This window comes from Penicillium soppii (assembly GCF_028829465.1).
Source record: "Penicillium soppii strain IBT 18220 chromosome Unknown utg000002l, whole genome shotgun sequence".
Taxonomy (NCBI): domain Eukaryota; kingdom Fungi; phylum Ascomycota; class Eurotiomycetes; order Eurotiales; family Aspergillaceae; genus Penicillium; species Penicillium soppii.
Genome location: NW_026643232.1, coordinates 76,076 through 89,597, shown reverse-complemented (window position 1 = coordinate 89,597; position 13,522 = coordinate 76,076). Strand labels below are relative to the sequence as shown.

At 47.5% G+C, this 13,522-nt stretch overlaps 1 protein-coding gene across 1 annotated transcript; it reads left to right on the top strand.

The window, feature by feature from the left end:
• Window positions 1-7,340: 7,340 nt before the first annotated feature.
• On the top strand, window positions 7,341-10,368 carry N7529_001364 (glycoside hydrolase family 31 protein; the record flags this gene model as incomplete). Its single annotated transcript, XM_057236895.1, has 4 exons — window positions 7,341-9,267; window positions 9,333-9,468; window positions 9,523-9,656; window positions 9,710-10,368. 4 exons carry the CDS (start codon window positions 7,341-7,343, stop codon window positions 10,366-10,368), a joined length of 2,856 nt encoding a protein of 951 aa, XP_057101582.1.
• Between the last annotated feature and the right edge of the window lie 3,154 nt (window positions 10,369-13,522).

Below are 13,522 nucleotides of genomic sequence, written 5' to 3'. Positions count from 1 at the left end.
TATCTTTACCGAGTACAGAAGCATTAAAGAGAGCTCTTTATAGCATTTCCAACTGCCTATAAAAAGGGCGTTCTATGCTGCGGATCTTAGGTGTTAGGGTTGGTACCTGCTTACCGCAGGCGTTTACAGGGGTCTGGTTTGCTGTGTTTAGCGGCCCATATTAAGGCCGAGCTATCTTGATGAAAGATTTAGTGAGGGTAGAGAATAGGGACAGTGATTACTTATAGGATTTTAGATGCTTTGGCTAGAGAATCCACGTCTTGTATAGATGGGAGGAGGTGGGTGGCGATGCATGTGAGTAATTCGGTTGGGAGGGTTGTGTAAGAAGATTACCAGGTCAGGGGTGATCAGCCTGTCAATCCGGTAAGATACGATGATGGATCGGTAATGAATAAGTGGAGGAGCGTCAACGATATAGTATTCTTGTACAGAGACTAATTCTTGTCCCCCAGATAGGGGCCAGGGAGTTATCCCCCTTTTATGCCCCGTTTGGACGAAGCTCCCAGGGGCACATTATCTCTGTCGGTATCGCTTATTGCGATTCCATCTTCGTTGGTGACACTACGTCCGAATCCTTTTCGTAGACGGAACATTCCCGTTACATGGTCGGATCCATTACTCCTCGTCCTGCATAGCCTCGTTAAAACCAACCAGGCAAAACCCTGATGGGAAAAGGCCAAAGGTTGGAAAGAGTGCTTGGCAGTCTTAGTGATCTGTCTCCCATTGTATGGTCCCAAAGACCATTACAGGTTGGCAAAGACATGTTTATGTTTATCACGGATTTTAAAGAATAGGCAATCAAGCCGGGCTGGATCAATGGAGGGAGGGAGATTAACTTATTAAGTACTAGTGGGAATAGCATGGTTTTCACTACGCATCGGCTAATGTAGCTCATGGTACCCATGTGGTTGAAAACCCATGGCCACGACGAAGAGTGAAAGGTGTCACGAAGAATTCAGGATCAATGATCCTGAACCGATTCTGCCGTGTTCCACCGCCTTTCGTAGTTCGTGTTTTACATTGTTTGATTGGATGCCTCAGGCATCACTAACTTATGAAATACAACTTGGTGCTGGCCAATCAGGTGATGTCAATAACTCTAGTTTTCATTACCCCTAATTCTGGCAATTTATATATAGGTGTAATTTACTTGCTGAATAATGAACAAACACGACAAACAAGTGGGCCTGCTTTCTCAGGCTTCCGACACACCCCCTCATCTTGCGCAGATTGGGCAAGATGACCCTTGAAACTCCCATTTCTGTAATAGACATAGAAACAGCCTCTGTTTCCCTTCTGGGCCTAGGTGATCAGGTGACCTACATCAGCCATTCTAAGCAAGCGAATGAAATTTTCATGCTTTTGGCGAGTCAGGCACTTAGTGAGCCCGTCAGCGACCATCTGTGCCGTTGGCACCTATCTGACGGTGATCCTTCCTGCTTGCGCTTCCTGCCTAACCCAGTGATAGTGAATATCGACATGTCGAAGCTTCGTATCGAACGCCGCATCCTCCTTGTTAATGAGTGCAACCGTGCGCTCATTGTCGCAGTCGATGGTGATAGGGTGGGATAACTTAAGGCCAACATTCTGCAGCAGTCTTCTCCACCATTAGAGATGCTTGCCAGCCTTAGAAAGTCCTAGCAGCTCGGCCTCGGTAGTAGATGTCGTTACCGTTGGCTGCTTGCTGGCTTTCCAGTCTACTAGCCCGCCGAACACTTGGCAGATATATCTAGTAGAACTCTTCCGATCCTTATGATCCCTATACGACGCGTCACTTGCTATCTGGATCGACTCTATATCTTCGATTCCTGCGGCATATTCAATGGTAAGAAACCGGGTGGAGTAAAGGTAGCAGATCACCCTGTCGACAGCTTGCTGGTGCTGTGGTCCTGGGTTCATTAGGAATTGCGCGAGCTTAGCAGTAGCCTTTGCTGCGTCAACCCTAGTAATGGTCGTTGTATAACCTGCTGAGCCCACTTTCTGCTGATACAGATGTATTTCTCTTGGTGTAGCAACGCCCTCGTACTTGCGTAGTTCTTCCACCGGTAAGGGTGTAAGAATAGGCGCTCGCTCTGTCAAGTTATATCTCGCTGCAATGCTTGCGATGTAACTATCTTGACAAAGCCACAACTTCTTCTGTGCACGGTCCCTGATGATCCGGATATTGAGAAACCACTCTGCTTCTCCGTGATCAGTCAGTTCCCAGTGCTCTTCAAGTGATTTTTCCAATTGTTTTGCGCTTGCTCTCGCTGTGCGATGGCAAGCAATAAGTATGTCGTCGACATAGAAGAATACAATGATTCCGGTGCCAACGAACACACATGGGTCCTCCGGCACTTACTGGAGACCTAACTTTCGCAGTACACTTGCTGCTTCTTGTTACTATAAGCGTGGCGAAATTCGTAGACCGTATAGAGCTCGCTGTAGTTTCTATGACTTGCCCGGTATCCCAAAACCTTCTGGTATCTGTGTGTATGTCTCCTTATCTAAACGCGAGTTCAGGAATGCGGTAATAGCGTCGCGCTGCCTAACGTCGAGATCGTATGCGGCGATAAGGGAGAAGATTATGCGTGCTATCCTTGTAGCAAGTGTCGCTGCTCGCTTCTCTTCTTAGGTGATGGTTTCTAAGTCGCCGCGGACGCAGATGCGTGCTTTTAACTTGATTAAGTGGCTATCCTGGTCAAATTTGTATGTATAAATCCATAAGAGAGGAAGCACTTGCTTGCTGATGTCTTTTGGCCGGTCTATCACCTCATACGTTGCCTTTGAGCGCAAGTTGTCTAGCTCTCGTTTTATCGCTGCGATAAAACCTTCGGAGAACTGGTGGTTTATGGCCTCTTTATAGTTTCTTAGTATAGGAGGGAGGTTATCGCGGTGTCGTCGATGTTCTGGCTTCTCGGCATACAGCCCTACTACGAAGGTATGTAGTATTGCTGGTGGCTCTTGCTGTATCGTAGAGTAAGTAGTATAGTCATTGTCTTGCCTTGCTCGCCTGGTTCTTTTGCCGCTTATGATATTAGTAGTATTAACGTCACTAAAGATCTCTTATGTGGGCTATAGTAGCTCGCTTTACAGCTGTTGTACGACTTCATCGTCACTTGCTCTATCATCCTACGACGTTTCCACGGTTTTAGGGTTCTGATCCCCTACTTGCTGCGTTTCCTGCTACGTCTCCACCCCCTGATCTAACCCAAAAACCTCGTTTGGTGGTGTTAGTGGGAGTGGCACATCTTCTAGGAAAGCACCTAGGATTTCTGTGGGACTTGCTAATGTAATCCGCCTTTCTGGCGTCGGCGATAGGGTTCTTGCCATATCTTTATGGCGTTCCATTTGTTGTGGTGGGGTTTCTACCTGCTGAGGAGTATTGGTTTCATCCTCCTACGGTTTGCTACGTGGTAGCTCGACTTGCTGGTGTTGGTCTTGGTGAGAATCTGCGGTTTAAGCAGCTTGCTGATGGTTTTTAGTTATTGTATGCTGCTCCCGATACGTTTCCTCTAGCTCCTGATGCTCCTCCTGACTTCTTACTATCGATATCCGCTGGTAAAGCTTGAGGGTTTCATCTGTATCAAGCACATATGGTTCCTGGATAATTGGCATTGGCAATTGTTGATATCGCTCGAACCTAGGTGTGTACTTGCGGCTCTCGTTAAACACCGTATCTCTAACAACCTACACTCTTCTAGTATATAGGAACCAGATTTTCTAGATATTTGATGCCACGAAGCCTACTAGAAAGCCAATCTCGGCTCTCGGTGCTATCTTATCAGATTGCACTTGCTTCTGTATCCGACAGTAAGTCAAACTGCCATACAATTTAACGTTTGCTAGGTTGATTCTCGGTATCTCGTTGCCCGCGAATTCGCGTCGAACCTCTTCCCACGGCACAATCTAGCGTTTCTTATCGTTCACGAAGGTGGGTATACGGTTTAGCAACTATACTGCAGCACTTGCTGCCTCTGGCCAGAGACCTTTGGGCAACTGGCCCTCGACGATGAGCATACGCATACGTGTGATGATTGTTCCACCTGCACGCTCGCTGTATCCATTCATCTCTGGATGTCCCGGGGGAGAGTGATGGATGATGATGCCCTCTTTGGAGATGGATCGTTCGGCGGTGCTTCCTACCGAAGTCTCGTTGTCATATATGAACACCTTAATTGGTAAGTTCTACTAATTCTTAGCAAGTGCTATAAACTTGTCGATAGCAAGCTGACACTCTGGCTTTAGTTTATGTGTCATGATCTAGTGAAATCGCACTCCCTCGATATAGAAGTGTGATATCTATCTATGTCTGTTTTCTGCTGGCTGGATCTGTATTAGGTCGAAATGAATTCTTCCAAATCTTCTAAACGTGCGTCTAATTGGTCGGCGAGAGATTTGTCGAGGTGCTCTTACTAGGTTATAGACTCGGTAAGGTGAGTTGACTTCTTTATCCTTGTTATCCTCTATGATCTCGATGCCATCTACTATTTGCTTAGCTTGCTTAATCGCATCTGTGTTGATGTGCGCTAGACGGCGATGCCATAGTTCTATAGATCCTTTCGCTTTCTGTGGTCTCTCTGACTTTCTGGTTATTGTATTGACACTGTTGTGGCTTGGCAAGTCGAATACCCATAGATCTAGGTCCACTAGCTGCAATTTCGCGATTTGTAGGTTGTTTGGGTCGACGATGGTATCTGTATCTTGACACTATTTCATACTAAGTCGCCTTATTTTTGCATATGAAACTAGGTTGGTATGGCACCCTAGGACATATAAGGCGTTGGTAAGACGTATGATTCGTTGCTTGCCGGTTTGTAGATCTCTTATAGCAAGTCTTGCTGTTCTAATCCCCTCACCCTTAGTGATTGAGTTGCTAGTTACTAACTCTGTTTAGTATGGGGTTATAGTTTCGAACCAGCCCTTGTTGTTGCATATATGCACACTTGATCTATAGTTAAGGATCTATCGGTTTTTGAGATCAGGCATTTGCTTAATTCTCTTATCGACTGGCTTAACATGGTAGATGGGAGTTCTTTCTGCTAGTTTGCTAGTATAGACTTACTGCACCCGGTTGCTCTCTACTGAGGGCACTTGTATGGTTGTAAGTGTTACTATTGGTGGATGAGCGCTAACGTTAGGCTGTACCGTTGTGAAATCCGCCGTTTCCTTAGGCGTTGAACGTTCTTTGTCCTTCCTTACTTCCTCGTTAATCCACTTGCGCCATTCTGGCTCTGCGGTAAGAAGTTTCTTAATTCTTTTCTTCGTGGCTTCCCTGATAGTGAAGTCCGAAGGTATCAGATTAGGGCGTATGTAGTAGCAAGTTGCTACTCTATAACGTGGGTGTGTGTTTCTATATAGGCAGGACCGTTCGTGAAACGGGGTCTCTGCAGTCTGCTTTAGCTTCTTAGACTTTACAGCAGAGATTGTTGCCACTTGCTGTGAAGCTTCCTTATGCCCTTACTAGGTTAAGAAGGAGGCCTTTGGTGCTGACAGTGATAGTTTAGCACCTGTTTCGCGGTAGATACTGCGAAAGGACTCGATAAGCTGATTGATATCACGCTTCTCTTCATTAAGGATGACAGCAGTGTATTCCGCTTGCTACCACATTGGCAGGACTTCCTTCACAGCCTTGATAAAGTAACGTACTGTATCTTTATTATCAACCCTGATGCCGACGCTAATGACTTCTTACCGTAGTGTGTCCCACTTATCGATCCATTGGTCGACATCCTTCCCGGGTTTCTGCGATACAAGTTGCTCCCACTTGTCGCGCAGCTCTTCCTTATAAGAGTTGCTTCTTACGAACCGTGTTTTCAGCGCTATAAGCACATTATACGGGGTTTCTTTAGTGATGACGGAGCGATGATACTTGCTGTTAAGGGTGGCAAAGATATATTCGTATATATTATTCAATCCCTTAGTCTGCTTCTCATACTTCGAGAGAGCAAGCTTATAGACATCGAAGCAGTCTCGCCACTTGCGGGTCTCCTTATCATCTCCGTCTTCTAGGTATTCTGGTTCTACCGGCTCCGTACTACGCTTAGGGAGTGCATCCTCATTAACTTCTGGATTATATAGCTCCCAAACCGCGCGCAGTTAGGCGAAGCGCCTGGTTTTTGCGTACTAAGTGCTCTATTAAGCTGGTTCACGAAGTTTATCGCCCTTTATAGCGGAGAGTGTTGACGCATCCATGCTTGCTGAAGTGTAGTGATCACTTGCTGTATCGCTTGCTAGCGAGGATGGGGTATAGGTGTGTTGGCGTTGCAGAAGATGCACAATCGGTGGTTCAAAAGGGGTTCTGAACCAGCAAGTGGTCGATTTATGGTTATCAGATGATCTGATTGCTGTAATCGATGTGTTTTTCTAGTTTAGAAATGGCTATTCGGGCTCATAACTATGAAATACAACTTGGTGCTGGCCAATCAGGTGATGTCAATAACTCTGGTTTTCATTACCCCTAATTCTGGCAATTTATATATAGGTGTAATTTACTTGCTGAATAATGAACAAACACGACAAACAAGTGGGCCTGCTTTCTCAGGCTTCCGACAAGTTAGTGATGCCTGAGGCATCCAATCAAACAATGTAAAACACGAACTACGAAAGGCGGTGGAACACGGCAGAATTGGTTCAGCATGTCCGTAACACCAATAAGCACAATCATTGATAAAGCCTTTCAGCGGAGATTTGAGCCCGCACTCTCTGAAATTGTGGTCTCCGACGCTAGACAAACGGGTTTACTGCACTACTTGATTAGCCGATTTGTTCAACGATTATGCCGCCCCTCTACCGCTATGAATCACTCGGCTTCCCCGGGATCATGAACTTATACAAGGCATTCAGCTAAAGCGTGGGGGACCGTGAGAATTTGGAGCCCCATGGAGCCCCGCAACGGGCTTTTGTCGGGAGATTAGAAGCCGGTGGATGTCAACAGGGTCCCAGTCTTCGGCTTTGGAGGTGGAGTTGAGTTACACTTCGGGTTTTTATCGGAGGACTTGGCAAATGCCAAGAGGGATCATCGCTAGCCCTGTTGACATCTTGCGCGGGGTTGATGTCATTGTTATTGCTTTTGTCTCCAGATGAATTGTATATACCAAGAACGCCAGACTAAGATGTCCCAGGAGTCCGATGACGTTGATGGAGTCGTGGCCTGGAGAAGGAGAGAAAGAATGACGGTCTCCCTCACGAGACTTGGTTGAAAAACCATATATTACGGGTGGATATCGCAGGCTTGGGGATTCTTGTAGTCTCCGCACTGACTTCACACTCCATCTTGGCAACAGTAAACGAGAAAGACCGAAAGACGTATATAAGGGGAGCCCGTGTACGTGACCTCGTTTCTTATTCAGGGCCTCAGAATGTACTTCAAGAAGCTGCTCACTTCGGCCGTAGCCCTGAGTGGCTCTGTCTGGGCTCAGAGCCAAGCTGGCATCGAGGATCTCGATGACCCCGGCAATGACCTTTACGAAAAGGACCTGTCCAAATGCCCAGGATATAAGGCGACAAAGCAGTGGGAGACTCGGTCTGGCTTTTACGCGGAACTTTCTCTCGCAGGGCCGGCATGCAATGTTTTCGGGACTGACCTCCCAGACTTGAAACTCGAAGTGGAGTATCAGACCAACGATCGACTCCACGTCAAGATCTTGGACATCAACAACACGGTCTATCAGGTTCCAGACAGTGTCTTCCCACGCCCCGGCTTCGGTCAATGGTGCTCCCCCAAGGATAGCAAGCTCAAGTTCGACTTCAATGCTGACCCCTTCTCGTTCACTGTATCTCGGACTGATACTGGAGAGGCGCTTTTCGATACCACGGGTAACAAGCTGGTCTTCGAGAGTCAATATGTCTATCTTAAGACACACCTGCCGCAGAACCCGCATCTTTATGGACTGGGAGAGCACAGCGACGCGTTCATGCTAAACACGACTAACTACACTCGGACCATCTACACCCGCGATGCCTACGGGACGCCTCAGGGCGAGAACCTGTACGGCGCTCACCCGATCTACTTCGACCACAGGAAGGAAGGCACTCACGGAGTCTTCCTGCTTAACTCCAATGCCATGGATATTTTCATCGACAACAAGGGTGGTCAGTACCTTGAGTACAACATCATCGGCGGTGTTCTAGATTTCTACTTCCTTTCTGGTCCCTCTCCGCGCGATGTGGCTATTCAGTACGCGGAAATCACTCAGCTCCCGTTGATGACGCCTTATTGGGGACTTGGTTACCACCAATGCAAATACGGCTACCAAGACGTCTACGAGGTTGCCGCTGTCACCGCCAACTACTCCTCCCATAACATTCCTCTGGAAACCATCTGGACGGATATCGATTACATGGATCGTCGGCGGATTTTCACCATTGATCCAGACAGGTTCCCGGCAAATTTGTACAAGGACCTGGTGGATACAATCCATGCGAGAGACCAACATTACATCGTCATGGTCGATCCCGCCGTATACTACAAAGAGTCCAACCCGGCGCTCGATGCAGGTCTCGAATATGATACTTTCATGAAGGAAAAGAATGGCTCCGAATACCAGGGAGTTGTTTGGGCTGGTCCAAGCTACTTCCCTGACTGGTTTCATCCCGCATCGCAGCAGTACTGGAATGAGCAATTCCTAGAGTTCTTCGACGGAGAGAACGGTCCGGATATTGACGCATTATGGATCGACATGAACGAGCCCGCAAACTTCTTCAACCGCCCCTACCCAGGTAACAACACCACTCCGGAGAAGTTCGCGGAGGTGGATGGTGACCCACCAAAGCCGCCACCAGTCCGAAATGGCCCAGATGCTCCTATCCCCGGGTTCCCCGACAGTCTTCAGCCCAACTTTGCTTCCAGTAACTCAAATGAGAAGCGTGCAACTTCTGTTGTCCAACGTCAAGCTCGGTCTCGTTTCCGCCGCAACCTGGGTGCTGGTCATTGGCGCTCTGCTAAGCCCCACTGGGCTTCTTCAAATTCCAGCTGGCAGCACGGCAAAAAGACTGGCTCTGGCTGTGGACCTGACGAGTGCAAGGGTCTCCATAATCGCGACTTTATCAGGCCACCGTATATGATTCAAAATGGCGCAGGACCCACGCTTGCTGACAGCACTGCTGACACCGATCTGGTGCAGAGTGGTGGATATGTTCAATATGATACCCACAATCTTTACGGCGCTATGATGTCATCGCATTCTCATAATGCCATGCGTGCCAGGCGCCCAGATGACCGCGCCTTGGTAATTACGAGAAGCACATTTGCTGGCTCCGGCAAGGACGTCTCCCACTGGCTTGGGGGTAAGAATACTTCCGGCGTCTGCTCATTCGATATCAACAGCGATCTCATGCTAAAGATTCTGCAGATAATGTTTCCGGATGGCTCTGGTACCGCCTTTCCATCAGTCAGATCCTGCAGTTCGCATCGCTATACCAAATCCCCGTTGTGGGCCCCGATGTCTGCGGCTTCGGCGGTAATGTAACAGAGACGCTCTGTGCCAGGTAAGTAATGATTATCTCTTTATGTGGGCGGCTATACTAATACAGATCAAACAGATGGGCAGCTCTTGGCTCCTTCTACACATTCTTCCGCAATCACGCCGAAATCTTCGCGAATCCCCAGGAGTTCTACCGCTGGCCGACAGTCGCTGAGGCGGCGCGCAATGGAATTTCCATTAGATACCAGCTCCGTAAGTGATATGCATAGCCTCCCTCCGAGAAGGGAGAACTGACAATGATTCAGTCGACTACATTTACACCGCCATCTACAAACAGAACCAGACTGGCACCCCGGCGCTCAACCCTCTGTTCTTCAACTACCCGAACGACGCCAACACCTATCCTATCGACCTGCAATTCTTCTATGGGGATGGAATCCTTGTCAGCCCCGTGACAGAGGAAAACAGCACAAGCCTCAACTACTATCTCCCCGACGACATCTTCTACGAGTGGGGCACAGGCAAGCCTGTCCGTGGCCACGGCGAGTACGTCTCCGCCGAGGTCGACTACACAGACATCACTGTTCACTACAAGGGCGGAATTGTCTACCCGCAGCGTATCGAAAGCGCCAATACTACGACCGCGCTGCGCAAGAAGGGATTTAACATTGTGGTTGCGCCTGGCCTTGACGGCCGCGCTGAGGGGTCGCTGTATCTCGACGATGGCGAGTCAGTTGTGCAGGACACCGTGTCGGAGATCGACTTCAAATACGCGCACGGCAAGCTCAGCATGACTGGCTCATTTGAGTACCGGCCTGGCGTCACTATTGAGGCCATCACTGTTCTTGGTGTGGAGCGCAAACCTAGGGGACTCCGTGATGCCGAGTACGATGCTGAGAATAAGAAGCTGGTGCTTTATGTTGATGTGCCTTTGACGGGAAAGTCTCAGATCAAGGTTGTATGATCTGATCCTCATCTGGTATGGATATCGTTGCTTGGCTTGGACCGAGCATCGCTTATACAAGACACATTGTGTTACGAGCCAAGTCTTGATGAAAAATAGTGCATTCAACTAGAATACTAAACATGGAGAAAGAAAGAAGAAGAAGAAGAAAGAAACAACGCGCTGGAACAATTAAAGTAGTGATTCCTGAGGCATCAGTTAAACAAATAACGTAATCGGTAAGCGAGCCGCCCATGTAAGCCAGTCGCCCACCTACCCCAAACTTGTCTATGAATTAGAACCTAATTAATTCAACCACCTACTATGCCACCAAGTCGCTCCCAAACCTCGAGAAATTCAGCGTAGTAGGAGGGTAGGATCTTATTAGCAATATAGGCTTTTAAGAATAAAAAAATCTCTTCAATCCGCGAAATAGCGCGTCGTTTTAATATACCTGTGAAGGCATGCGCCCAGGCAACACACGTCTACCAACTAGGCCAAAAAGACCACTATATCAGCCGTCGGCTGACATGCCTGGGACCGATACATATACTACTCAGTACGCACAATGAACCCGTGGATCAGCCACGCCGTTACATGGATCCTGAATCTTCAGAAGTCCTGTCATAGAGACGGGTTATCGCCAGCGTGTCACTGTCGATCACAGAGCGTACTCTGACCGCCACTCTACCCCGCTCCTATCAATGATAAATAGTCCATTCTTGGGAACCTGGAAGTTCCCCAAGAATGATTCTCTGTACTATTCACATAAAACATCTGTTCCGGAGCCATCTTCGTCTTACCTAGTTGACAGGCCCTATTTGTCACGAAGAATTCAGGATCAATGATCCTGAACCGATTCTGCCGTATTCCACCGCCTTTCGTAGTTCGTGTTTTACATTGTTTTATTAGAGGCCTCAGGCATCACTACCTTAATTGTTTCAGCGTGTTGTTCTTTCTTTCTTCTTCTTTTTTTCTTTCCCCATGTTTAGTATTCTAGTTGAATGCACTCTTTTTCATCAAGACTTGGCTCGTAACACTATCCTGTAAACACTAGAACCCCCCTATACTTTACACCGAAGTTCGACGAAATTTACGAAAAAAATAATATTATACTAATCTATATACCCGCATACTCGTAGCACCTTCTATAGCCACTCGATATCGGTTATTTTACGGTATCAAAACGCTCGTACGGTCGGCTTATCGAAATAAAGATACGCCTCGGGACTACCTATATCGATAAACTTAATTTCCTTGAGGTATACCCGCACGCTCGAATAGAGGCATTTAAATCTAATAGTATATAAAAATAACTTCGGAGCAGCCGGTTTAGTACCTTTTTCACCCGATTAATGATTTCAAAGCTTAATATTTGTCTTCGAACCCTAACACCCCCTCCGAGCCGGGGTAGTAAATCAAGCCGGAATTTTACGCCAAAAATTCCCTTTACCGAGAAACAACTACGTCGGCAAGCTTCGTCTATTAAAGCTTTGATTCGTACGAGATCTCAAAGCCCTAGCCCGGCATTAGACCAGCTAATAAAGGGCTTTCAACTCTCAATACAAGGCCCCCTTTCGTTAGCTTGAGAGAATAAGGAATTACGGGCGGAAAACGAGAAAAAGAAGTAAAAGCGCATTCGATCTAATAGGCAGATACCTCACAAAGGTGAAATCTCGGTCCAAGAGGTTAGTGATCTACGATCGGAGCCAATTGAGGCCCAAATAGCGCATATTGCTCAGGTTCGTGAGCAGATCTCGGGGCCTTTACAGCCCCGAACGAGGACTAGTTTTACAAAAACGATATTTCACTTTCTATGTTTCGCGCTAGGCGATATTAGGCAATGTCCTTGCGAAAGTGGATCCGAATCCTGACACCCAGGACTTGGGCATGCCCCAGAAGGCTCCAAGGCAACCACTCCGGAAAAGGAGCCGGAAATGGCCTGCAACTAACCGTCACATCCAATACTCCTATATACGCCAAGACCGATAGTGCGACGCAGGAAACAGCTGTCAGTTTGCCAGCACCAATATCATATGCTGAATTACCCTTTCGCCTAGCTTTGCACGTATTTTGCCCTCTCTGTTGTGATGGATCTTTTATATCTACATTATTTCGCCCCTCCAAATACTTCTATCCGCTAATACAGCAAATTAATGCTAATGGCATAGGTGTTTGCACATTTCATATCGCACACCCGTGGCAAGACTTAACAAGTAAGGACCCAGAGTCTCGGGATCGTCGAAGTTAATTCACTCCAAATTGCGCACTTTTCACGCACTCAACAACACATCAACCCTGGTGTGAGTAGGAGGACCTAGAGGAGGCGATACTGCTTCGCGAGCCAAGACAGTGGAAGCTATCTTGGACTTCACAGAAGCATTATAACGGTTCCAAAGCCGCGCGCCATGAGGGGAGGAATCTAAGATAACGGCTACGGGGCCATGGCAGGCCCCAACGAGGCTCTAAGATCGTTTAAGAAGTGATGTAAGACACATGTACTTACGGTGATAAGTAGCTGTTGTATGCTGCATATCGTTCGCAGGGGGTCAGCGTAAATGAAATCATCTATCCATCCATACTGTACTCATATGAAGCAGAATGAGAACCGTGTCCCCGAGGCGAAGACCTGCAAATCCTGCGACTAATGCAGAAGTCGGAAAGTCCGCTATATTAGTACATTGTCCACCTAGTCGGTGTCAGGTGTACGATCCCGAAGGTAATGGTTGTGCACGTATAGTGCCTGGACAACGGCTCTACCCCCTACATTGTAAGATAATTACTACTCAAACATCTTGTATTGGCCGCCGATTTCTAACGTAACCCTCTATGACACAACTTTCAAGAAGCTGAACGAGGGAAGCCTGCTATTTCACCCAGACCAAGCGTATCCCTCAGACGAGACGCAAGACAAAAGAAACCGGTATTTAACGCACATGTGTGTACTCGCACCTAGGACAGCTCGTCGCGACTAACGGTGGAAATACCAAACCTGCTTTGTAGATGCGACATCTAGTCATAACCACATACCGCTCTTAGAACAAACAAGCAAGGCGATTTATTAACTGGAATACGACGGCACTAGTGGGATTCTTCAAGATAGCTTTGTATTGCTAAGGGTCAGTCACATATTTACGCGTCCCTGATCAATCAACGTCCTAGATACCTGACCAAA